Source organism: Oncorhynchus gorbuscha, linkage group LG17 (assembly GCF_021184085.1).
Source record: "Oncorhynchus gorbuscha isolate QuinsamMale2020 ecotype Even-year linkage group LG17, OgorEven_v1.0, whole genome shotgun sequence".
Lineage (NCBI taxonomy): Eukaryota > Metazoa > Chordata > Actinopteri > Salmoniformes > Salmonidae > Oncorhynchus > Oncorhynchus gorbuscha.
The window spans coordinates 21,905,833-21,931,866 of NC_060189.1; the positions used below are offsets into that span (position 1 = coordinate 21,905,833).

Genomic DNA, 26,034 nt, shown 5'->3' on the forward strand with positions numbered 1-26,034 from the left:
GGAGGAGCTTCTGTCTAAGCAGATACTACAGCAGAGACCAACGGCCTACTGTGCTATTACTCCCTGTAAGTAGTACTATTACATGGTTTTGGAACTACTTTAAACAGCTTTCAAGAAGTGGTCAAGGTCAACCTTTGCTTGCAGACTCATCCCTTGCTTCCTCTGACTTGACATGCGTGAGTCTGGTGTTGTTGCAGACGAGCTCTACAGTGGATTGTAGAGGCTGGATTGTAGCCCAGACTGAGATCACTGACATCATCCTGTCTATAAGTCTGTAGAGGGAGAGACACTTGTTTTGTTTCCTGTATCTGTTGACTCTACAAATTACTGACCAGTGACCTCAGATCTTTCATCTACAAGTTCTAATCATTTTTGTTTTACATTCATTATACCTAATCACTATTGTGATTCTTTGCTATATAGAAAGGGCCTCAGTTCTTCTGAAGTAATTGCTGACAGATCATATTTCTGTACCGCTTTCCAAGTCCAGTCAAATGGCCTAGTGACAGGTCCATGTTATTAGTTGTGGGATGTCTGCTAACGACGCACATTTTATGACTGCGTTATTGATTTCATTAAGAATGTGTCAACACTGCTGTCGTTGGAAACAATTTCAAAGAGTGCTCCATGAAATGTCTACCACCGCCATCTCTCAAACTCTCTGTTCTCACTTGGCAATATCCCTGACCTGGCTTAGGGACTGCTGTGGCCAATTAAGGGATTTGTTCTCGAAGGTGCAGTTTATTGGCAAGAATATGTATTTTTTAATAATGCAAAATGGGTTTGACCTTTGACCTTCAGAATATTTTCTGTGACTTCTTATATTTGGAACATTCCCCGTCTGGGCAGGAAGGATGTGAAACTGAATATGGAATCAATTTCTCTTGATTTGAAAAGTAGCTCAATAAATTAGATATATATGTATATGTATAAACAGGACTCTGGTTCCGACTCCCCTCTCTTCTCCCAACCTGTCTCCCCCTCAGTTTTCCTTCTGTTTTTCCAAGACTTCGCCAGTACCAGTAAGGGAGGTTGGAGGAAATGGCTGGGTTTTCCAGAGAATGTGGAACGCTGTAATTGGGGCATGTCCGTAGGATTTGAGAAAGCCCCTTTTGCAGTAGAGCACTCTTCTTCAGGCTGGGACGCTGAACACTGAGTTCATACTGTCATATCATCTGACTACAGTATTTGATTAAGATGGATCTAAAATGTCGTGGAATGTGCCAATTTTAACAATCTGTTTCTGCCCATGTGCCCTGAGACTCTATTCTCATTCTCACTCTCTCCTCTCTCTATCAGAATCTCCTCGGTTGTACTCTGCCCTCTCCATCAGTGGTGGCCATGAGCGACAAGACGGCTACAGCCGGCTCTGTGCTGACCCCTCAGCGGGAGAGGCTGAGCGTCCAGTGAGCCTGGTGTCCACTCTGTCCTCAGTCTCCTCCCAGGACAGCCACTGCCTCTACGGCAGTACCTCAGCCCTCCCCTCCACACCACCTCCCCCCAGTGGAGCGGACATTGACCTGGAGCTCAGCCCTGCAGAGGGAGCCAGGGAGCAGCCACAGATCAAGACGCAGGGCCTCAGCCAGGGGGGGACCAGAGACCAGTGGCTGAACCACAGTCAGACCAGGTCCCAGTGCAACAACAACGCCACCACCAACAGGAGGACTAATGCACCTCAGACCCATAACTCACCCTTTGCCACTGAAGCCATGGCGCCCAACCCTAAGCTCAGCTACGTGGACCATGTAGTCATGGAGATAATTGAGACGGAGCGCATGTATGTCAGGGACCTTCGCAGCATCGTGGAGGTGAGTCGCCTTGAGGGTTACATCCAATCAGTTCTGGTTATTAGGACGTGATCTTAATCAATGCAATCTTTTCACTATAGGCCATATGATTAGTGTAATTTAATAGGTAATTTCAGTGTTTCTTTTGGAATGGTATGTAGTTATTACTTAATATCTGTACCTCCTTTTATATAGAGGTGATTTATTGGAGTTGGCCGGTAATGAGACAAAGGAATGGGCTTCATGGGTTTAGGTTCTCAATTTTCCAAGTGACTGCTGGCCTTTGAAGCCACGTGTCTCTGTTACCAATAAAATATTCTAGGGTTGATTGTTTTACCAGGATCTAGTTTGATTTCCTGTTTTTTTAAAGATGTGGTTCAGACAAATGTTCCCTGTGTATTTCGTAACTCACAATAGCAGTTGCATTTCTTTTCCAAATGGCATTCTTATATCAGATGGAAAATTCCATAGTATGTAACCATTATAGCCTGTAAGACCAGCAGATTAGAATTATAGAGTAGCTGTTGTGTGGTTAAGCTTCTGTATGTAGGTTAATGCTTTCTATATGTTTATATTACTGTGAAAGCATACAGAGCTGAGACTGGGATCTTTTCACGTATTTAGTTCTAAAGCAGAATCAGGGCCAGGACACAGCAGCATCTCAAGGCAGAAACTTCTCCCCTGATGATCTTGGTCAGAGATTTGAACAGCTGCTACTGATTTCATCTTCTAGTTGTGGCAAATGGGACAGAGTTGATTCATCCGCTCTGCAATCAAGTCAACTGGTCTCTTATGGCTGCTGCCTTTGTAGTCAAACAACTACCAACTGTGCAGATTGATCAGCCTCCCCTATTGCACCCTTCAGGTTGGAATAATGATCCTCTTTGGATGAGTACTGACAGGAGTATGGTGGCGTAAGTCCTGTTAAGTGCAGGTTATAATGTCTTTAACACATGATGCAGACAGGTCAGAGGTAGTGTGTTACGGGCACTCCTCACTGAGTCTCTGTTTCTGACTGGGCTGCTGGCGCCTTCCCTAGGTGTTGAAGGGAGATCTGCCCTTACCGAGCCCTCGCTACAGCATCCGCCAGAGTAATGACACAGTCCTGCTCCCCAGACACTCTCACACTTCCACTGGACTTCCCACTTTTCCGTGAGCACTGCCTAGCTGCCTGCTGCACTGCGACCCAAACTAGGATACGGAGCCCTCCGGGCCCTAGCATTCAATGGCCAACAAAAACACAGCCATCACAATGCCAACTGAAGAAACATAGGAGAGTAGCAACTGTGTTTTTCCCACATGCTGTTGAGGTGGGAAAAAGCTGGCCCATTTTTCAATAACAAAATCTACAATTCTCTCAACCCCCAAAAAGTTCAACCTCTCCAATCTAAATGCAGCATTTCAATGACTTGCTCTGCAGTAGCATCTTATTGTGCAAAGTTACAGTAGCAGGGATGTTAAACTTGTCACTTCAGTGATGTATTTGATGATTCATCTGTTTGGTTTTGTCCTGCTACTGTTAGTGTCTGCTCTACACAAACTATCCAGGAACATGCTCCTCCACACCATATCATAAAGCAGAAGCCTCTTAATCTCAGCTCTAAGACAGCTGTGTGACAGGTGGACTCACACCTCCAATTCCGCCTCGACAGATGTCCTGAAATTCTGTGGGTCAATATCTGTTTACTGGGTTCCATAGCCTTACCCCTCCCATCCCCTAGAGGGCATTACCCTTTATGGGTTACCCATCCATAACCGCAAGCCTAGACCTAACCTTGAGCTGACAGTCTAATAGTAGGCTGTACATACAGCTAACTGCCAAAATAAAGGAAATGCCAACATAGTGTCTTAATAGGGCGGTGTGCCACCAGAATAGCCTCAATGCACATTGGCATAGATTCTACAAGTCTCTGGAACTCTATAGAGGAATGCAAAACGTTCTCGTGTGTGAGGACTCTACTTTACTCTGCACTGACTGGATGTGTGCATGTGTTTGTGTACAAACATGCGTGTAATTAGGTGAGAGGAGCAACTGTGCCTATGTTTTTAGTTGATATTGTCTACCCCAGAGTAGTCCTGCAGCCTGATGAGAGAGGGGTCATGGGAGGAGAACACTGTGTTGGTCTGAGACTGTTTTTTTACAGAACTACTGACCTCACAGTAACAAGTAATAAATCCTTAAAATAACAATTTGAACAGCTTAGATTTGAACACATAAATCATGAGTCTTGCAGTTTTGTTGTAATCGACAGCAGATAGACTTAATCCTATGTGGTCTTTTTAGCCTGTGAACAGGATGTGTAATAACTTGAAGCGGAATCCACCAAGGAGGCAACCGCTTGAGCATGTTCAACTTTATCTATACACAAGCTCCCTCTACTGCAAATAATCAGAAATTGTATTTTAGACAGAGCACTCACTCCAGGATGGTTCTTCATTAGGCAGATTGTCGGGCCAGTATAACCAGTGTTATTGTTTCTCTAGGATTACCTGGCTCACATCATAGACATGGACAACCTTCCCATTCGTCCAGACCAGGTTTCTTCCCTGTTTGGGAATATAGAGGACATATATGAGTTCAACAGGTAAGCTTGCAAATATAATTGTTTTATTTTTACAGACAGTCTTCACAAAAACAACTCAACCTAACACTCAAACCTTTGAGCAGACGTTGAGAAGATATATTGACCTTTTTAGTGGAATGTTCTTTTGACAAAGATTCAAAGGCTTCCCGGCAGGACATCTGTTGTATGGCTGTGTTGGAGAGTTTATCCATCTAAATCTGTTTTCGGGACAAAGACAAAATGACTGACTAACCAACACCAAATGCAGATTGGCCTAGAACAACACAGCAGATTGGGATGAGTAAAGAATGAGACAAATCACACTATGGCTGTATATGTCAACTCTGCTCCAGACGTTATCAGGACGATCACCTGCTCTGTGCACCCATTTGGATGGGATATGAAGCTGTTGTGCAGCATATGCTCACCAAGCCTCATGCCAAAAGAGAAAAAATAAAACATCCTTATCCTCTCAGAGTAAGGCTCCTCCCACATGATTCCCATTCATGGTGTAGTGCCATAAAAACCCAATGGTTGAAAATAATGTTTCCGGTGCATTTACAGTTGATGTCGGAAGTTTACATACGCTTAGGTTGAAGTCATTAAAACTTGTTTTTCAACCACTCCACAAATGTCTTGTTTACCCAACTATAGTTTTGGCAAGTCGGTTAGGACATCTACTTTGCATGACACAACTCATTTTCCCAACAATTGTTTACAGACAGATAATTTCACTTATAATTAATTGTATCTCAATTCCAGTGGGTCAGAAGTTTACATACACTAAGTTGACTGTGCCTTTAAACAGCTTGGAAAATTCCAGAAAATTATGTCTTGGCTTTAGAAGCTTCTGATAGGCTAATTGACATCATTTGAGTCAATTGGAGGTGTACCTCTGGATGTATTTCAAGGCCTACCTTCAAACTTAGTGCCTCTTTGCTTAACATCATGCGAGAATCAAAAGAAATCAGCCAAGACCTCAGAAAAAATTGTAGAACTCCAAGTCTGGTTCATCCTTGGGAGCAAATTCCAAATGCCTGAATGTACCACGATCATCTGTACAAACAATCGTACGCAAGTATAAACACCACGGGACCACGCAGCCGTCATACCGCTCAGGAAGGAGACACGTTCTGTCTCCTAGAGATGAACATACTTTGGTGCGAAAAGTGCAAATCAATCCCAGAACAACAGCAAAGGACCTTGTGAAGATGTTGGAGGAAACGGATACAAAGGTATCTATATCCACAGTAAAACGAGTCCTGCATCGACATAACCTGAAAGGCCGCTCAGCAAGGAAGAAGCCACTGCTCCAAAACTCCATAAAAAATCCAGACTACGGTTTGCAACTGCACATGGGGACAAAGATCATACTTTTTGGAGAAATGTCCTCTGGTCTGATGAAACAATAATATAACTGTTTGGCCATAATGGCCATTGTTATGTTTGGAGGGAAAAGGGGGATGCTTGCTAGCTGAAGAACACCATCCCAACTGTGATGCACGGGGGTGGCAGCATCAGGTTGTGCGGGTGCTTTGCTGCAGGAGGGACTGGTGCACTTCACAAAATAGATGGCATCATGAGGTAGGAATATTCTGTGGATATATTGAAGCAACATCTCAAGACCTCAGTCAGGAAGTTAAAGCTTGGTCGCAAATGGGTCTTCCAAATGGACATTGACCCCAAGCATACTTCCAAAGTTGTGGCAAAATGGCTTAAGGACAACAAAGTCAAGGTATTGAAGTGGCCATCACAAAGCCCTGACCTCAATCCTAAAGACAATTTGTGGGCAGAATTGAAAAGGCGTGTGCGAGCAAGGAGGCCTACAAATCTGACTCGGTTACACTAGCTGTCAGGAGGAATGGGCCAAAATTCACAACTCATTGTGGGAAGTTTGTGGAAGGCTACCCGAAACGGTTGACCCAAGTTAAACCATTTGAAGGCAATGCTACCAAATACTAATTGAGTGTATGTAAACTTCTGACCCACTGGGAATGTGATGGCTGAAATAAATAATTCTCTCTAATCTTATTCTGACATTTCACATTCTTAAAATAAAGTGGTGATCCTAACTGACCGAAGACGGGGAATTTTTACTGAGATTAAATGTCAGGAATTGTGAAAAACTGAGTTTAAATGTATTTGGTTAAGGTGTATGTAAACTTCTGACTTCACCTGTATGAGATTTCCACCAGTGTAAAATAGAGCTTTTGATTAGTGATTGTTACATCTTAAGCAGGGCGAGTTTTCATGTGCATCCCTCTGCCTCAACTACAGCATCAATATACAATGTGTTACACTGGAGTGGGGAGTTTGCTGTTGTTTTATAAAGTAAATGAAGTTAGACTGGATTACTAAGATGTAGTCTGACCCAGACATGGCTGTTATCTGACCCAGACATGGTTGTTACAGCCTGGGGATGCGTGCCATTGCCCGCGTTACACTTTCCATAATCTTGGCTAAACCCTGCTAATTGGCACGACTCAGTCGCAGCAAGGGCCCAGGGTGAGCTGATCCGAGCCAAGCGTACTTTTAAAGCACTGGTTTGCAAACATGTGCAACTCATGCACATTTCCCAGGTGATGGAGGACATTAATTCAAGCAGAAACTGTATGAACCTCTGAGGAGATGTGAAATGGCATTCTCATTTGTCATTGTATTGGAGAATGAATGTCTCACGCAGCAGACTGTAGTACAGTTCATTTTCATACACAGGGTTTTCAGATGGTCCTAGACTTGTCATTCAGTTTATAGATGTGCATGACTGACCAGTGACTGCATCTGAGTCATGCTATTATTAAAGCTACAGTACTGCTCCCGTTTCAGGGTCAGGTCACTGTTAAGGTCACCACACTGAAATCTTCTTGTACCCCTGAAACAGAAACAATGTTTCCCTGCCACTATAGGCCACATATTGGCTTGATGAAAGAATGTCTTGGAACATGTTCATGATTTGTCAAGAAAATATTTGTCTTCAGGCAAAACAAAAATATATAAAGACATACCATTGTACTCAGCATATTGACATATATATATATATTTTTTTTTTCACCTTTATTTAACCAGGTAGGCTAGTTGAGAACAAGTTCTCATTTGCAACTGCGACCTGGCCAAGATAAAGCATAGCAGTGTGAACAGACAACACAGAGTTACACATGGAGTAAACCATTAACAAGTCAATAACACAGTAGAAAAGAAAATGGTAGTCTATATACATTGTGTGCAAAAGGCATGAGGAGGTAGGTGAATAATTACAATTTTGCAGATTAACACTGGAGTGATAAATGATCAGATGGTCATGTACAGGTAGAGATATTGGTGTGCAAAAGAGCATAAAAGTAAATAAATAAAAACAGTATGGGGATGAGGTAGGTGAAAATGGGTGGGCTATTTACCAATAGACTATGTACAGCTGCAGCGATCAGTTAGCTGCTCATATTGCTATGTTGATCCTTTATTTCGTCAGCCCATGCAGCTGAAGGGTGTTGTAAGTTATGAAAGTGTTTGATTTTGTGTGTGACCATGTAAAAACAACTTTTGTTGGTTTTGTACTCCTTTTATGTTTTTGCATGGTGACCCCTCTCTCCTTGTGTCCACTCTGCTGTGGGAAACCTGACCCTGTTGAGTCTTTGGGCAGAACGAGGTTAACCAGAACAAATGCTTTCAGCCATGCAAAACATAAACCATGTTTTCATACTTAACATAGTACCTGGATGTAGTTTACACTGAATTTATTTTGTGGTCTCCGACCTAAACCTTATTCTAGTCTTGCGTCGGTCTGTCTTCCTCCACAGTGAGCTGCTGCAGTCTCTGGACATGTGTGAGAATGACCCGGTTGCTGTGGCCAGTTGCTTCGTAGACAAAGTGAGAGGAGGCCACTCACACAGACTGAATTGATACCTATCATCGGGAAGCTGGACAGGCTGGAGTGTTATTGATCTGGTTTTGTGTTTTTCCTCCCTTTGCTATTTTATAGAGTGACGCTTTTGAAATCTATACACAGTACTGCACAAACTACCCCAAGTAAGTAGAAGAATGTAAAGGTTTTTCTGGAACCTTTGGGGGACATGTTAAGAATCTGTAACCTTAAATTACAATGGAAGTCATATAATACGATGCATTGACTTGTGTTCCCTCTAGCTCTGTGGGTACACTGACCGACTGCATGAGGAGTACGACTCTGGCCAAGTTCTTCAGGGATCGCCAGGCCTTCCTCAAGCGTTCTCTCCCCCTGGGGTCCTACCTGCTCAAACCTGTCCAGAGGATCCTCAAATACCACCTACTTCTGCAGGTACACTGGTCCTCACTGCATACTACCTTTTCTATGGGTACTGCATACTACCTTTTCTATGGGTACTGCATACTACCTTTTCTATGGGTACTGCATACTACCTTTTCTATGGGTACTGCATACTACCTTTTCTATGGGTACTGCATACTACCTTTTCTATGGGTACTGCATACTACCTTTTCTATGGGTACTGCATACTACCTTTTCTATGGGTACTGCATACTACCTTTTCCAAGTAAGCTGTGTAGAATTGTACTTCTGCAATTGCATGTTGATTGTGGGGTCCCTTGACAGGAGGCCAATACATTTTTAACCTGATAAGATGGAAATGGTAGAGCATTGTATAGCATACAACAACACATTCAACTTCATTCCAGAGGTCTTGATTCCTCATGTTCTGGCTGTTTTCCCTCTAACAGGAGATCGCCAAGCACTTTGACCCTGAGAAGGAGGGCTATGAGGTGGTGCAGGAGGCCATTGACACCATGACCGGGGTGGCCTGGTACATCAATGACATGAAGAGGAAACACGAGCACGCTGTCAGGCTGCAGGTCAGTATGGCTACTCAGGGAGAGGTGAATGGAATTTGACTCGCCCCTTTCCACCTACCACTATTGTGTTACACACCTACCACTATTGTGTTATATAATGATGCAGGTGTATCTAATTGGGCTAATTTTGTATGTGATTGTTTCTCAATAGGTTTTATATCAGTTAATGAAGTGTAGCTACTCTTGCTCTGCTCATAGTTTATCCTGTCTGTCATGGCCATAGCTTTAGTATACTGTTTCACTGTCTTGCTGGAGGTTGTGTTGATGGGGGATCCTTTTAGTCACCCAGCAACTATTCCAGGTTGCTCTCCTGCTGCTCCCACAGTAACTCGCTGACTGAGTTTACTGTACTGTGTGGGGGCAGGCTATTCCATTTTTTTTTGTTTAGTTGCAGTCTTTGTTGTTCCAATAAAGCAGCCCGTTAACTTCCATAATCAACCTTAAGACGTTTGCTGAAGCCTAAATCTTTAGAAACAAAATGGCCAAAGCAATAAACTCAATAAATCTACCACAGGGCCACAGTGTCTGCTGGGTTTTCTATTTGTTTCAATTTATGCCTTTGATTAGATGGTGAGTTCACTGCCCATGGGTTCCTGGCCTACCTGTTGTTGTTTTCTGTTGTCGCATTAAACAAATACTGTTCTCTTCAGACTTTTCACCCCTTGTGTATGCTTTTATGTACAGTTTTGTCAGTGTTGTGTACACAGACTAGGTTTAGGAGACCTAGATGTTATCAGGTGTGTGTGTGTGTGTGTGCAGGAGATCCAGTCTCTCCTGATCAACTGGAAGGGTCCTGACCTCACTACGTATGGAGAGCTGGTGCTGGAGGGAACCTTCCAGGTCCAACGTGCCAAGAACACCAGGATGCTGTTCCTCTTTGACAAGATGCTCCTCATCACCAAAAAGAGAGGAGAGCACTATGTCTACAAGACACACATATTGGTAATGAACAAAAAGTAGAGGAGCCTAACCCAAATGCCATGAGCTAGCTCTGTTGGGCTGGCGTAACGTTGCTCCCTGTGGTTTCAGTGCTCAACCCTGATGCTGCTTGACAGCGCCAAGGACCCCCTGCACTTCAGTGTGATACACTTCAAGCATCCCAAGCAGCCTCACACTGTGCAGGTGAGTGTGGACCATAAGCCCGTCCTCTCTTGTAATAAGAGTAGTTCTGTATGAGCTCAGTATAATTGACAAGTGTCTTTTTCAGGCCAAGACTGTAGAGGAGAAGCGCCTCTGGGCTCATCATATCAAGAAACTGATTCTAGAGAACCACCACACCATCGTCCCACAGAAGGTAAATCTATAGTGACAAGGGTTTCCTCTCCACTCCTGTCAAGTAGCCCACAGTCTTGCACCAGCCAACTCTAATCCCTCCCTCTAAACTAATGCTCTGGCTTCTGGGTTAACATGTGAATGAAGGTTGTATGTGTGGATGGCTTCTTCTTTTCAACAAAAGTTAAAATATACATTTTCTAGTTCACTAACTTTTTTCAAAAGTCTAACGCAACTACTTACTTGAAAATAGCTCGTAAACTGCGTCCCAAAGACAAGAGAAATCGTAACGAAACTCTAGGATGACTGAAAACTCTGCACCAGGCCTACCTACCGTCTCTGACAAACTTTGCTTCATGATTCCCAGAACTCAAAGGGACAATGAACGCTGCTTTGGCCCCAATATCAGCTACTCTCGATAGCGTTGCAAAAGATGGCCATAGATGGCCATGGCCAACAGATTTTGCTCAACATCCATTGTCCATCTGGCTACAGTGACAGAATTGTTGCACTGGAAGAAAGGTGCACATCGCTGGAGAAAAACTAGCTCCTCTCCGAAACCATAGATGGTATAGAATTTTTCACGGCGTTCAAATATTGAAGAAAATTCAAAGGGCTCTGCCATTAAATTAATGTCTGAATTTTTCACTAAGAACCTGGGGCAAGAAGTTTTCCCCCTCACTACCGGTTTTAGCCTGGGCACATTGAATTGGCATAGTACGTACTAGGCCGAACGATAAGAGAAGGCAGATGTCACGTTCTGATAGAGATACTTTTTGAGGTTTGGCCTAGTTATTTTCTGTGAAATACATCACAACTGATTGAGACATCTGATAATTCAAATTCACTATCATCAATGAAAGACTTATCACTCTACCAACACAAAAGGGCTCCTGAGTGGCGCAGTGGTCTAAGGCACTGCATCTCCGTGCTAGAGGCGTAACAACAGACCTTGGTTAGATTTCAGGCGTATCACAACCGGCCGTGATTGGGAGTCCCATAGGGCGGCGCGCAATTGGCCCAGTGTCGTCCGGGGTAGGCTGCCATAGTAAATAACAATTTGTTCCTAACTGACATGCCTAGTTAAAGGTTCAATAAAAAACATTTAAAAAGTGGTGCCTCAGTGAGGCTCACCTCATGGAACGTCGAGGGGGCTAAATGGACCAATCAAGAGATCCAAATTATTCTTCATCTTAAACATCTACAGACCAATATATAGACTCCGTAGCACATGGGTGGTTCAGTTTTTATCATTCAAATATCAACACTAGGGCCAGATGGCCTGCCTTTCTTATTCATAAGAAGATACCCTTCATTCCGTCAGACGGAATTCAGATTCAAAAGGAAGATGCATTATTGTAACCTGTACACTTTGTGAAACACCCATGGTGTTGCTGAATGTTTACGCTCCAAACTGGGACTATGTAATCTTCACTAACAATCTCTTATCCATTTGGACAGTCACTATTTGAGCTTCGGAGGAAATATTAACTGTCATAGATCGAAAATTAGATCACTCCCATCCTAGAACCCATCAGTCAATGATGTCCAAAGCTTTCTCCACATGTATTCAATGGAATGGTTGCACTGACCCCTGGATATTACAAAACACTCTTGTGAAGGAGTTTTCAATTTTTTTGTTATGTCTACCACACCTTCCGTATAATTACTTTTTCATTGATGACACACTCATGCCAGCAGTTGACTCGTGCGAATACTTAGCTATTGTCATTTCGGACCATGCACCCTCTACTTTTGGATATAAACTTTTGCTATGTCAAAAGGATCGACCATTTTGGAGACTTCCTACTTTCTGATGAAACATTCTGTACCTTAATTGTAATCTATTTACTCATTTTCTAGAAACAAATAAGTCGGACCGTTTCTTACTCTCTCCTTTGGACAACCTTAATGGCTTTTCTCAAGAGTTCAAATGATTTCTTACTCTGCCACTCTTTATTTTTTTTATTGAATGCTTAAAACATACAATATACTTGCAGTGAAACCACTCAACTACATCACATTAGTCATCTAACACTCCCATCCAGAGCGACACACAGAAGCAACCAGGGTCAACGCGCTACTCCAGGGCATGTCGACAGATCACCCACAAGGTTTAAAAAAAGAGTCCTGAACCAGCGATCCACCGGCCCAAGCTCCCAACCGCCAGCCCTCCAAGGCCTCCACCCCCCAGAAGAAATACTACTTTAATATTTTTAAAATTATTCCATTCCCCCTTTCAAGACCCCCCCCCCCATGCACCAACAAAATGAACAAAAGAGAAAGACTGAAGAAAACAAAATGCAAAAGGACAACAAAAACCGTAACTGCAAGGCCAACTGTTTGTGTGGCACTATTTACCTGTGTATGTGTGCATTTGAATGAGAATTTGTGTGTGTATATATATATATATATATATATATATATATATATATATATATATATATATATATATATATATATACACACATGTGTATATATATATATATATATATATATACACACATGTGTACAAACACCTGCACCGCATCAGCCAAACTGGCATTAGCTGTAAAAACACTGCCCCTCAGTGTCATTCTGATGTACTTTTCATTTGATTAAAATGCCGGGGCGGCAGCGTAGCCTAGTGGTTAGAGCGTTGGACTAGTAACCGGAAGGTTGCGAGTTCAAACCCCCGAGCTGTCGTTCTGCCCCTGAACAGGCAGTTAACCCACTGTTCCCAGGCCGTCATTGAAAATAAGAATATGTTCTTAACTGACTTGCCTGGTTAAATAAAGGTAAAAAATTAAATATATATATATATACTTTTATCTTAGAATGACGGTCAATCTCCCGCACAGCAACTCCACTCCCACTTGTCTCCAATTCCACATCCCAACCCTCATCTTCCCTCAGTCGCTCCCACCGATCTCTGCAGGCCACCCTCTTCGGATTTCTACGCAACATATATCTTTCAAATGTGCAGTGATGTTTATCATACAATTTCAATCTATCGAATAGAATCTACAGAGTTCAGGTTTAAGAGTTGATATATAAAACGACTCAAGAGTCGCTTTTCAAGACTTTGCTTTTCAGTTAAAAGTATTATATAGAATTCTTGCCACCAACAAAATGTTGAATTTTTGCGGCATTCAATCATTACATTACATTACATTTAAGTCATTTAGCAGACGCTCTTATCCAGAGCGACTTATAAATTGGTGCATTCACCTTATGACATCCAGTGGAACAGTCACTTTACAATAGTGCATCTAAATCTTAAAGGGGGGGTGAGAGGGATTACTTATCCTATCCTAGGTATTCCTTAAAGAGGTGGGGAATCTGCAGATTTTGTTGTGAGGATACAGAATCAAGACCATTTATTTTGGTATTGCCCTCAGGTAGCCCGTTTCTGGTCTCAGATTCAGGAATGCTCATCCAAAAATCTCATCCCAACTATTTTACAATCTGTATGGCACAACTGTCAACATCCTGGTCCTCATATGAAACTGGTAACTTTCCTATTTATGCTATTTTTATTCCTCTGCCAGTTTTGATCCTTTACATTGGGCAGACAGACCAGTTTTGATCCTTTACATTGGGCAGACAGACCAGTTTTGATCCTTTACATTGGGCAGACAGACCAGTTTTGATCCTTTACATTGGGCAGACAGACCAGTTTTGATCCTTTACATTGGGCAGACAGACCTGTTTTGATCCTTTACATTGGGCAGACAGACCTGTTTTGATTCTTTACATTGGGCAGACAGACCCGTTTTGATCCTTTACATTGGGCAGACAGACCAGTTTTGATCCTTTACATTGGGCAGACAGACCAGTTTTGATCCTTTACATTGGGCAGACAGACCAGTTCCCTGCCACCTGCCTCCTCCATTTTTGTGGTCATGCTGCAATCAATTGGTTGTACTCTTGGAATGCGCAGACCTTCCCATACAATTCTGGACTTAATATAAAACTTGAGTCATTGGCATACATGGACACCTTTTGTTTTAAAGCCTTGGATTTCTAATCCTCTATTGTTATTTGATCTGATTTTAATAGCTAGCATTTCAATGGCCATAAGGAATAGATATCGTGACAGCAGACACCCTTGTTTTAACTCCTCTTGACAATTCAAAACTCTCTTGAGAAATATCCTCTATTTACTATTTTACACTTGGGGTTGTTATACCCCATATAAGAGAATCACTGAAATAAAAAAAAATCAGGCATTTTTACAAATAAAATCCGGTCTTTATCAAAGGCCTTTTCAAACTCCGTTTTAAATACCAGGCCTGTCTTAGATGTTTCATGGTGTTCTATTATTTCTCGTAGTTGTCCTATATGATCTCCAATGTATCATCCATGTTAAAAATAAAAAAACTGTCTGATCAGGATGAGATGCTATTGAGCCCATACTACTACACTGTCTGAGCCAAGGACTACATGCTTTCTGGTAAGTTTTGATTACAATACTGGGTGGGGTGAATATATTTTATACATTATTTTTTGTTAACTAGTAAATAGTAGCCTATAGCAAAGTGTTTAAATCATTTCTAACTTGTTAACCATTTCTGCTAGTTAGTTTTTGCCACCTACCATGTGGGTTTTAGCTTGCTTGAACCTGCTGAGTGTTAATTCACCTGTTTCCGTACATGTTTCATTTTAAAACACTTATCTTACAAAGGAGTTGTTTAATCTAACTGGTTAACTATTTATATGTACATAGAATTGTATTCTTTTTTTTACTCATTTTTTTCTAATCTTTACAGGAAAATGCCATGGGCACGATCTGACTGCAGCTAATGGAGCTGTGTACATTTGCAAATACTGTGCCAAATCATATGTGAAGAATGCAACAAAGATGCAGAATCATCTGGCCCAAGTGCATAAAGATCCCTCAGCGTTCACAACAAGCAACCTCTGACAAAAGTCCCTCTACTTCTATTCGAGGTGGAAATAATGAATCGGACACCTTATCGATAGCAGCAGCTCATGGTCCTCGATTCAGAAGTTGTTGTTTTTTACTCAATGGTGGAATGTAGTCATAGCAATGCTGGTGATTGTCTTGCTTGAGCTGTGTATGCAACTGGTTCACCTCTGATGCTCACAGGCAATGTGTATTGGAAGAGATTTCTGAATGTTCTTCGGCCCAGCATACACCCCTCCAAACAGACATGCTTTATCTACTCATTTGCTGAATACAAAGTTCAACAGAGTTCAAGTGAAGGTCAAGCAGATCATAGAGAAAGAAGATTGTATTGCAATCATCTCTGATGGGTGGTCGAATGTTCGTGGGCAAGGAATAATTAACTACATCATCTCCACCCCTCATCCAGTATTGTACAAGAGCACAGACACAAGAGATGACTGCTGAAGGCAGGCTTCAATGACCTTGGACCACAGAAGGCATTTGCACTGGTGACAGACAATGCTGCTAACATGAAGTCTGCTTGGTCTAAAGTGGAGGAGTCCTACCCTCACATCACACCCATTGGCTGTGCTGCTCATGCATTGAATCTGGAAATAGTTATGTATGTGAAATGGTTAGGTATGTGAAGGGTCATCAAGTTATAGCAGCAATCTACCTCACCAAGCAAAGTGAGAAGTATAAGAGCGCTACATTGAAGCTTCCCAGCAACACCTGTTGGTGTGATGTTGTCATCATGTTTGACAGTCTCCTGGAGGGGAAAGCGTCTCTCCAAGAAATGGCCATATCTGTCTGTCGATATGGACAGCCCCATCAAGAGGATCCTCCTGGATGAGGTATTTTGGCAGAGAGTGGTAAGCAGCCTGAAAGCCCTGAAACCTATAGCATTAGCCATTGCACGGATTGAGGGAGACAATGCCATCCTGTCTGATGTTCATACTCTGCTTGTAGATGTAAGAGAATAAATCCATACTGCCCTGCCTACTTCACTGTTGCTCCGTACATATTTGACCCCAAGAATGCTGGCAAGACAACAAGGCCTATGGTGTCATCACTACTGTGTCTTGTGACCTTGGCCTGGATGAGGGCAAGGTTATTGGCAGTCTGGTGAAGTACACTTCCAAGCAAGGGCTTTGGGATGGAGATGCAATATGGCAGTCGTGCCAACATATCTCATCAGCCACTTGGCGGAAGGGACTTTGAGGATCATTCAATATTCCCTTTTGTTGTTCAGTGAAATCATCCCATGTGAAGAGTCAACTCATTTAATTAAAGTCCAATTTGTAACTAAATTGATGATTTTATTTCTATTTGAAGGATTTAATCATTTGCAATTTTCTACTTATGATCAGGTAAAATGTTTGTTTCTGTCTCACATGATATGTTAAATATATCAATGCAATATTAATGTATTAATATTAATTCCCATATATTCCCGTTAATTCCCACTGAAAGTTTCCACCTCTGAATATTCTCCAAAATGTGCAACCCTAAAGATATCCCAAACAATATTTGCAGAACCTATATTATACTGTAAAAATTCAGTTATAAATTATTTTATCCTCCAGTAAACTTTGATTATGTTTCCAATATCCCTGTCCGCATGGAAATTCTGTAAGAGTTATGTGAAGGCCAATGATGCTCCGATTGCATTCTTTCCTATTATTTAAAAAAAAAACTTTGACGCAAGAGACAAAGTAGTCAATATGACTAGCTTGATCAAGTCTCCTCCATGTACACTACCATTCAAAAGTTTGGGGTCACTTAGAAATGTCCTTGTTTTCCATGAAAACATGCATTAAAATAGTTGCTAAATGAATATGAAATATCGTCAAGATGTTGCCAAGGTTATAAATAATGATTTATTTGAAATAATTGTCCTTCAAACTTTTCTTTCATCAAAGAATCCTCCATTTGCAGCAATTACAGCCCTTCAGACCTTTGGCATTCTAGATGTCAATTTGTTGAGGTAATTTGAAGCTCAGGGACCTGACGGCTACCCCAGAATTTTACAAAACATTATCTGATTAACTTTTTTGTAGGTGTTTAGTGATTCCATAGAAAATGGTTCCCTGCCACTTATACAAGCTTCTATATTGCTTATACTTTAATTTATTTTGTATTTACTTAACCTTTATTTTGAAAGCGAAGACATTGAGACTTCCAAATGTGCCCTGTATAATACTATTTTTAAATCATTTGTGTACATTTATAATCATGGTAAGCACAACAAACATCACAAATCAACCAGAAAAACAGTTGCATTGCTCTGTAAATAAGTCCCCAATCAATACTTTAAATTGCACCAGATCAAGATAAAATGTATTTTGAATTTTGTTCCGGCAATACAGTGCATTAAATTTAAAAGCAAATTTATCTAGCTCTGTGGAGACCCTAGAAACCTTAACCAATCCTTTAAATAAGGAGATAATTAATTATTAAAATCACTACGATCCCCGTCCTATGGCATGGTGGCACGAGGTGATTTCCATACTTTGGGAATATTTCCTGAAAACAATGTTAAATAACGATTTTTTTTTTTAAGGCAACAATGATGGGCGCTGCACACTTAAGCAGACCAGAATCCAGTGGATTTCTTGTCTATTGCTAGCACCACTTGTCTATTGCTAGCATCACTTGTCTATTGCTAGCACCACTTGTCTATTGCTAGCATCACTTGTCTATTGCTAGCATCACTTGTCTATTGCTAGCATCACTTGTCTATTGCTAGCACCACTTGTCTATTGCTAGCATCACTTGTCTATTGCTAGCATCACTTGTCTATTGCTAGCATCACTTGTATATTGCTAGCATAAGTTCTCTGATCATTCAGCAAGTTTTCCCTATCAGCATCCAGCCCAATATCATTGTAAATAGGCTTAGAAGTTCTATCAAAGAGAGCCCGCTGATTGAAATGCATCAATTACGGCATTTTCTTCCCTTGTAATGAAGCCAGTGTATGAATGAATTTGTTGTGGCAGAGAGGAGGCAGTTTTCCAGAATTTAGCCGGGCTCCCATTTCAATCTGAAAGAGCAGTTTTGTAAAAATGAGATTTAGCCTTTTAGATTGAGATTTTACACAATGATTCCTCAGTTGCTTAAAAACTTGTCTGACAGGCCTAATCCGGTGTTTCTGGCCTTGACCCAAGCATCATCTCTTTTATGAATGACTTTTGATCATTCCGGTGTGCACTAGGCATTGAATCAACCTTTTTAACACGTAATTTTTTTTGAAGGGAGCATGATTATTCACAATGGTATAGAATACATCTGCAAAGAAGCGCAAAGCTAAATCAGGTTCAGGGATAGCTGAAATACATTCAAGGTCACTAGAATAAAGATTGTGTTGACTGACGATCCTCTTTGTAATGGCGCGAGGCTTAGGTTTTTGTATTCTCCCATCTCTAACACAACTGGGCAATGATCACTAATCTCTTGGACGAAGACGCCAGTAGAAACATATTTATCTGGCATATTCGTTAAAATAAGATCAATCAGAGTTGACTTTGAAGGATCTTCCCCAACCTGCCGGAGGCATTGCCATGAGACAAAACTGCTTTAAAATTTTAAATCTAGCCAGAAGAGGTTAATCTCATACATTTTACTTGTATGTTATGTGCTTTGGCAACACCACCCTTAACAGAACTATGGAGAAGTGGGAACATGAGATGAATATAGAACTTAAACTGGTGGGAAAGCGCTACTAAAAAGGGTAAACTCGTCTTCTTCCTGTGCTTGACTCGGACTCATCCAGTTCAAGGTGCTCCTTCGAGTTCATTGTGAGCCAGACAGGCAGACTTATACCCTGATATATAGAGGACAAATGTGAATCCTGTGCTCAGTCTCCTGCAAACCTAACATGCGTCCTGGTCTGGCTCCAAATGGATAAGCTTTCTGGACTTCCGTCTTTTGAAATCTTGTCACTGTATCTTAGCTATTCAACGTCAACCATCTCCCTATGTTGCTATTTTTGGAGCTGTAGAAGACCCCCCCTCGTATATTGTCTAAACACTCATAGTATTGCATTCACAACTCTTCTGGCTCGTGGCAGGATTCTGCTGAATTGGAAATCCGCAGCCCCTTCCTCTCTAGCTGTATGGCTCTAAGATGTATTTTTTTCTTAAATGAGAAAATATCAAATTCACCTTTTAAGAGGATTAACAGATACATTGTACTCCCTTTGACAACCCTTTATTTCATTATTTGATGATTTCTCTACCCTTCCTACTGAATGAACAATTACCCCGCTTAAATATAAACAATTACATTTAGCTTGAATCTTTCTGACTTGACTCCCATTCAGTTTTAAGATGTTGACCTAGACTGCATGTATGGCGCTATATACTATTCCTTCTAATATGACTAGTAAGTTACCCAAATAAATGATTCTCATTCAATCATCTACTACAGTTCCCTTCTTATTTTTCATTCCTACATTTTTGCATTTTTTATTATATATTTATATTATGACAAAGAAATACTATTAGTCTTAACACACTTCTGCATAAAATAAAAGTTGTTTTGTGTGTATCTCCATTTAATCTCCTTTATGACATGCTGACGTTCGTTGTTTACATGTAGACCTATGCACCTTATAGGAAGGGTGGGGGTGGAGCTGTTCTTTGTTTTTAAAAATGTAATAAACGTATCAATGCTGCATTTGTAAATTTGAAGTCTAATAAAAATGACACCTACCGTTTTCTTTTGATTTCTGTCTTCCAGGTAAAAGAGGCCATCCTCGAAATGGATTCTCTCTGTGAGTATTCCAGATAAATATGGTTAATATGAATAAAAGATAAAGGCACTAAACATAGCTGTGGCTGTTAACAAAGCAACAGGAAAGGCTGTCATTGAGTGCAAGAGGATCACTTCACTGGAAATGTGGAACAATTATTAACTGTTGTGTCCCCATTTGAAGAGTAGAGAACGATTTCTTTAATTCACTGACCTGGTTTTGGGTGAGTGAGCGGTAGTGCCTGAGTGATGGTGTTGCTTGCTGTGCTGTGTGCAGACCCAGGGTCGGGGAAGTACCGCTACAGCCCAGAGAGGCTGAAGAAGGCTGGATACTGCCGGGCTGAAGACCTTTCCGCAGAGGGGAGACCCGGGCGCAGGACATCAGGTGAGTTAGTTGCCTCCCCCCTGCACATAGTAAAACAATGTTTTGTTTTATGGAAAACAACACCAAAGCCAAGCCATCTCTTCAGGCTTGATTGGTTCCACTTACCCCACAGTTCTACAGTCTGAAACTATTCTTAACGAGACTCCAGATTAACAGGCTGGCCTGGCTCATAACCCTGGAGCCACTGCTGCCATGATTCAGGTTCCCTGTCGCCCATACTGAGTCTCAGTATTCACCCCATGCTGTCATTCTGCCGTAGATGGACCCCTGGACAGCCCGATCAAAAGGCCAGACCCCTACTCCTCTCACAACCCCCTCTGCCCTAGATCACCCATAATGATGTTAATTATGGGCCATATTACTGAAAGGCTTTGTCATGCAGGAGCTCTTTTCAATAGTCAAATTCAGTCCTGGCTTTAGATCTGTGGCTTGCGCTGCTCTCATGCATTCTAATTGACCCGCAATGAAAGGGCAGTGATGGGAGAGAATGGAAGGGGATATAGAGCTAATTATGGTTATATGAACAGCAGTAATAAGTTGGGAAATAAATAAGTGTGGTTAGGTGATATTAAAGACAAATGGGTTTTGGAGGAAATTGTCTCCGTGTGTCTTCTCCAGTCAGTCTGCCATGTTATCTCTGCTGCTGATTTTTAAATATAGAGCAACAAAGGGATAAACTAAGTTCCTCTGTCTTGTCTCTCTGCCGTCTTTACGCCCTCTCAAATCAATTTAGCTACAAACCTCTTGTTCTTCATATTCCTCAGTCAGAGAGGACTGTCCTTGTGAATTGCCTTATTTCTGAGTCTCTGAAAGGAGGCATTTCTCATTCACAGTTTATCCAATTAACTTGCCAGTGTTCAGATATTATTAGTGTGTTTACAGTATGATATAACTCTACTTTTTTGTTGTGGCAGCATTGTTGACATTCTCTTCTTTTCTCCTCTTCATTATCTTCTCCTGCCTTGCAGCCATTCTGAAGGTGAGCTTCCCAATGATTAAAGTACATTTTGCCCTGCCATGTTTTTTTCTCCTCTGTGCAGAAAAGAGAAATCGGTTGACTCCGTTCAATGTGGTTCAGTGAGATGTTGTTCTCACAGGTTTGACAATGACTCTGAAAGGAAATGCAGAATAAACCTTGCTGAGAGAAATGAACCCCAATAGAGGAATTGCTACTCTAAGCTTATTGGGCTGAACCATATTGTGTTAATAAAGGCAGAGGTTTTGGGCTCAGGGTTTTGTTGATTAGTGATGTGTCCACAATGTCCACAATAGCTTGGCATGATCACATGATGTACCTTCAGTCACATTTATACCATTATTTTCAACACCTTGCAATTACATTAAAAAGGAACATCTCTATGCTGGCCTTGCAATAACACCTCAACTCTCTGTGACTTCAAGCTACAGCACACAGACAGTGAAGGTGTTCTTCTGGGGGACAGGCGTTCCCTGCAGCCAACTGCTAGTGTCAGTATGCTGGGCTCCAGTCTAGGTGAGGCTGAGAGGCCTGGTGTGCTGGGAGCCCAGGAGAAGATAGGCCGCGGGAGGGCATCTCTGGAGCAGCTGAGCCCCAGTGAGGACCCTAAGCCAAGGTCCTTACCCTGCCAAGGGGGCACTGAGCAGCAGGAGGAGGAGACTGAGGAGGAGAAGGGGGAGATAAACACAGATGATATTCTGATGGAGGATGACCAGGTAGCCGACTTTGCCAGCTCCAAGCTGGCAGCCATCTCTTGCTGGCACTATAGGGCCAGGGCTTTACTTTCTGCTCGGTTCACAACGGTGAGACTCACTGCCACCAATGGGTCTCCTATTTCCTCTGCAATTTCACTGGCTTTCCAATCAACCATCGCCCTCTCTGTTTACCTCAGCCTTGATGCAATTCACTAAAAGCCAGCTACCATTTGCCATAGTCATGGAATGCTTCTGGTTTTCACACTCACATAACTGCATGGACTAAACCTTCCAGGAATTGTAACAACAATCAGTATCATGGAAATCTGGTCACTGCAGATCAGATTTATAATTCATCATGTTTGTGACTTCATTGAATGTTGGGGAACATGTGACTATTGAAAGGCCTGTTATTGTTTGAATTTGAGGTTTTTCGAATGGAATGGTTAATAGTGATGGTGGAAAAGAAATCAACAGTTACATCATAATATAATTTTGGATGATATTATATTGATACTTGACTCAGTATCGATTTAATGAAATTGTTTTGTTGCTAGGTAGCCTTAGCTAGCGCTAGTCGGCTGTACCTGTGCCAAAACTATTTTTCAAAACTATTTTTCAAAACTACTATCCAAAACTATTTTTCAAAACTACTATCCAAAACTATTTTTCATCCTATAGTTTGTTCTCCATCTCTTTTTTTAATAGTGAGCCAACATGTTATCAGCACGTTTATTTCCATGACTGATCAAAACAAATGTTCTCATGCTCTCTTGTCTCTCTGCAGCAGACATATAGTGAGCAATATGTTTGGAACATCATATCACAATACATATAGAATCTTAAGAATTGCAATACGTATTGTATCTGCACCTAAGTATCGTAATAATGTCGTATCGTGAGGTCTCTGGCAGTTCCCAGCCCTAATGGTTAACACGCACACTACCATGCTTTTCTCTCATGTGTTGCGGAGCATTACAGACCCCAAAAATGGTCATAGACTGTTCTCTCTGCTACCACATGGCAAGCGGTACTGGAGCGCCAAGTCTAGGTCCAAAAGGCTCCTTAACAGCTTCTAGCCCCAAGACTTATGAGCCATTTTCTACCCTGCTGCTATTTGCTGTTAATTGTCTATGCATAGTCACTTAACCCCTATATGTACATATTACCTCTGCACGTTGACTCTGTACTGGTACCCCCCGTATATAGCTTCGTTGTTATTTTATTGTGATACTTTTTTTACTTTAGTTTATTTAGTAAATCAAATGTTATTTGTCACATGTGCCAAATACAACAGGTTACCATGAAATGCTTACTTACAAGCCCTTAGCCATTTCTTGAACTGCATTGTTGGTTAAACTATTTACTAAATTAAATAAAAAAGTAACACAATAAAATAACAATAATGAGGCTATGTATATTTTCTTAACTGCATTTTTAAATATGATTTTTTTCATTTTATTTCACCTTTATTTTACCAAGTACTCCAGTTGAGAACAAGTTTTCATTTACAACTGCACCCTGGCCAAGATAAAGCATGGGATAAACAAACGTACAGTCAATAACACAATATAAAATATACAGTGTGTGCAAATGAGGCAAGGAGGTAAGGCAATAAATGGAGCATAGTGGCAAAGTAATTACAATTTAGCAATTTACACTGGAGTGATATATGTGCAGATGAGGATGTGCAATTAGAAATACTGGTGTGCAAAAGACCAGAAAAGCAAATATGAGGTAGGTGGTTGGATGGGCTATTTACAGATGGGCTATGTACAGCTGCAGTGATTGGTAAGCTGCTCTGACAGCTGATGCTTGACGTTAGTGAGGGAGTTAGTCTCCAACTTCAGTGATTTTTGCAATTTGTTCCAGTCAATGGCAGCAGAGAAGTGGAAGGAAAGGCGTCCAAAGGAGGTGTTGGCTTTGGGGATGACCAGTGAGCGATACCTGCTGGAGAGCGTGCTACAGGTGGGTGCTGCTATGGTGACCAGTGAGCTGAGATGAGGCAGGGCTTTACCTAGCAAAGACTTGTAGATGACCTGGAGCCAGTGGGTTTGGTGACGAATATGTAGTGAGGACCAGCCACCGAGAGCATACAGGTTGCAGTGGTGGGTAGTATATGGGGCTTTGATGACAAAACGGGTGGCACTGTGGTAGACTGCATCCAATTTGCTGAGTAAAGTGTTGGAGGCTATTTTGAAAATGACAACGCTGAAGTCAAGGTTTTGGCAGGATAGTCAGTTTTACGAGGGTATGTTTGGCAGCATGAGTGAAGGAGGCTTTGCTGCAAAATAGGAAGCCGAATCTAGAGTTAATTTTGGATTGGAGATGCATAATATGAGTCTGGAAGGAGAGTTTACAGTCTAGCCAGACACCTAGGTATTTGTAGTTGTCCACATATTCTTAGTCCGAACCGTCCAGAGTAGTGATGCTAGTCGGGCTGGCGGGTGCGGGCAGCGATCGGTTGAAAAGCATGCATTTAGTTTTACTAGCATTTAAGAGCAGTTGGAGGCCACGGAAGGAGTGTTGTATGGCATTGAAGCTCATTTGGAGGTTTGTTAACACGGTGTCCAAGGAAAGGCCAGATGTAAACAGAATGGTGTCGTCTGTGTAGAGGTGGATCACAAAATCACCCGCAGTAAGAGCGACATCATTAATCTATACATACATCATTGATATACATTGTTGGTTAAGGGCTTGCAAGGAAGCATTAAAAGGTAAGGTCTACATCTGTTGTATTCAGTGCATGTGACACAATTTGCTTTGAAAATCAACATTGTAGAGAAAACAAGTCAGCAATTAGCCTTGTGCTTATTTGATGGGTGCATTTGCATTGAGTCAATTGATCCACAGAGCTTATGTATGACTTCAAAGGTGAATTTGGCTGTCAAATCAGGGAGTCAGGATAATATGTGCTTTGGTCTTCACATTAGTTAAAAGGTTTCCCTTTTGCTTTTTCCAAAACTACAGAGGAACTTTATTAAGGTTAATTGCTATAATGGCATTAAAATGGCTTGAATGTTGAACATCCTGTAATATGAATGTCAGCTGTCTATATAATGTATGTATTGTCACACAGGTGCTTTAAAACCAAATGCAAATCAGTGCTGCCCAGCTTGTGACTGTCTGGAACCAGATGATAGAGAAGTCTTGTGATACTGTGGCCCTTCTGTAGCTCAGTTGGTAGAGCATGGCGCTTGTAACGCCAGGGTAGTGGGTTCGATCCCCGGGACCACCCATACGTAGAATGTATGCACACATGACTGTAAGTCGCTTTGGATAAAAGCGTCTGCTAAATGGCATATATTATTATTATATATTATACTCCACTGTATGGATTTGGCCATCTAAGACCCAGTGTTCACTCTAAGCAGTGTTCACCCTTTCATGTTGTGTTCTGCTACCCCAGGATGAAGAAAACTATGAGGTTGTAGTTAAGAAGGGACCACTGGGGGAGAGGATGGAGACATCAGCCCAGGAGATCAGCGAGTTGGCTACAGAGGAGACCTTCACTGACCAGGTATGAAGAGTTTGGACTGGCTGGGTCAAAGTTAAGGTGCGCTTGGCACCCAGAACCAAATCTGTCACATGAGACTAAGCTTGAAGAGATTCTGAACGGATGAATGTTTTGTTGTACTGTATATCTAAAATATAGGGGATACTAACAGAAAAGTCTTCATCTTTTGAGGGGATGGGATTTGGGAAGACTGGTAGGTGGCCCAAATGGTTCTGATCTAATACAACTAGGGGGTTGTGTATTTATACCCTGTAAATTAGAATGTCTCCTCCTACATGCTGTTGTCCCCTGTCATCTCTCATGGACAGAGAACATTTTTAATAGATCCTGGGTCCTCTTGTCTGCTTCCAAGC

At 41.6% G+C, this 26,034-nt stretch overlaps 1 protein-coding gene across 5 annotated transcripts in view; it reads left to right on the forward strand.

Annotated features, from left to right (window-relative positions):
- Positions 1 to 26,034, forward strand: part of LOC124002251 (pleckstrin homology domain-containing family G member 3-like) — a 63,294-nt gene that overhangs the window by 33,352 nt on the left and 3,908 nt on the right. For 3 of the 5 annotated variants that reach the window (XM_046309622.1, XM_046309618.1, XM_046309619.1), the window contains 15 exons: positions 1,300 to 1,808; positions 4,272 to 4,372; positions 8,146 to 8,215; positions 8,328 to 8,374; positions 8,492 to 8,642; positions 9,062 to 9,193; positions 9,953 to 10,135; positions 10,223 to 10,315; positions 10,401 to 10,487; positions 20,097 to 20,130; positions 20,386 to 20,493; positions 21,462 to 21,472; positions 21,895 to 22,272; positions 24,037 to 24,132; positions 25,574 to 25,684. In XM_046309622.1, the coding sequence (XP_046165578.1) occupies positions 1,300 to 1,808; positions 4,272 to 4,372; positions 8,146 to 8,215; positions 8,328 to 8,374; positions 8,492 to 8,642; positions 9,062 to 9,193; positions 9,953 to 10,135; positions 10,223 to 10,315; positions 10,401 to 10,487; positions 20,097 to 20,130; positions 20,386 to 20,493; positions 21,462 to 21,472; positions 21,895 to 22,272; positions 24,037 to 24,132; positions 25,574 to 25,684 (2,111 nt within the window). The remainder of the gene's footprint in view (positions 1 to 1,299; positions 1,809 to 4,271; positions 4,373 to 8,145; positions 8,216 to 8,327; positions 8,375 to 8,491; positions 8,643 to 9,061; positions 9,194 to 9,952; positions 10,136 to 10,222; positions 10,316 to 10,400; positions 10,488 to 20,096; positions 20,131 to 20,385; positions 20,494 to 21,461; positions 21,473 to 21,894; positions 22,273 to 24,036; positions 24,133 to 25,573; positions 25,685 to 26,034) is intronic. The other 2 variants (XM_046309620.1, XM_046309621.1) reach the window with 2 other exon arrangements.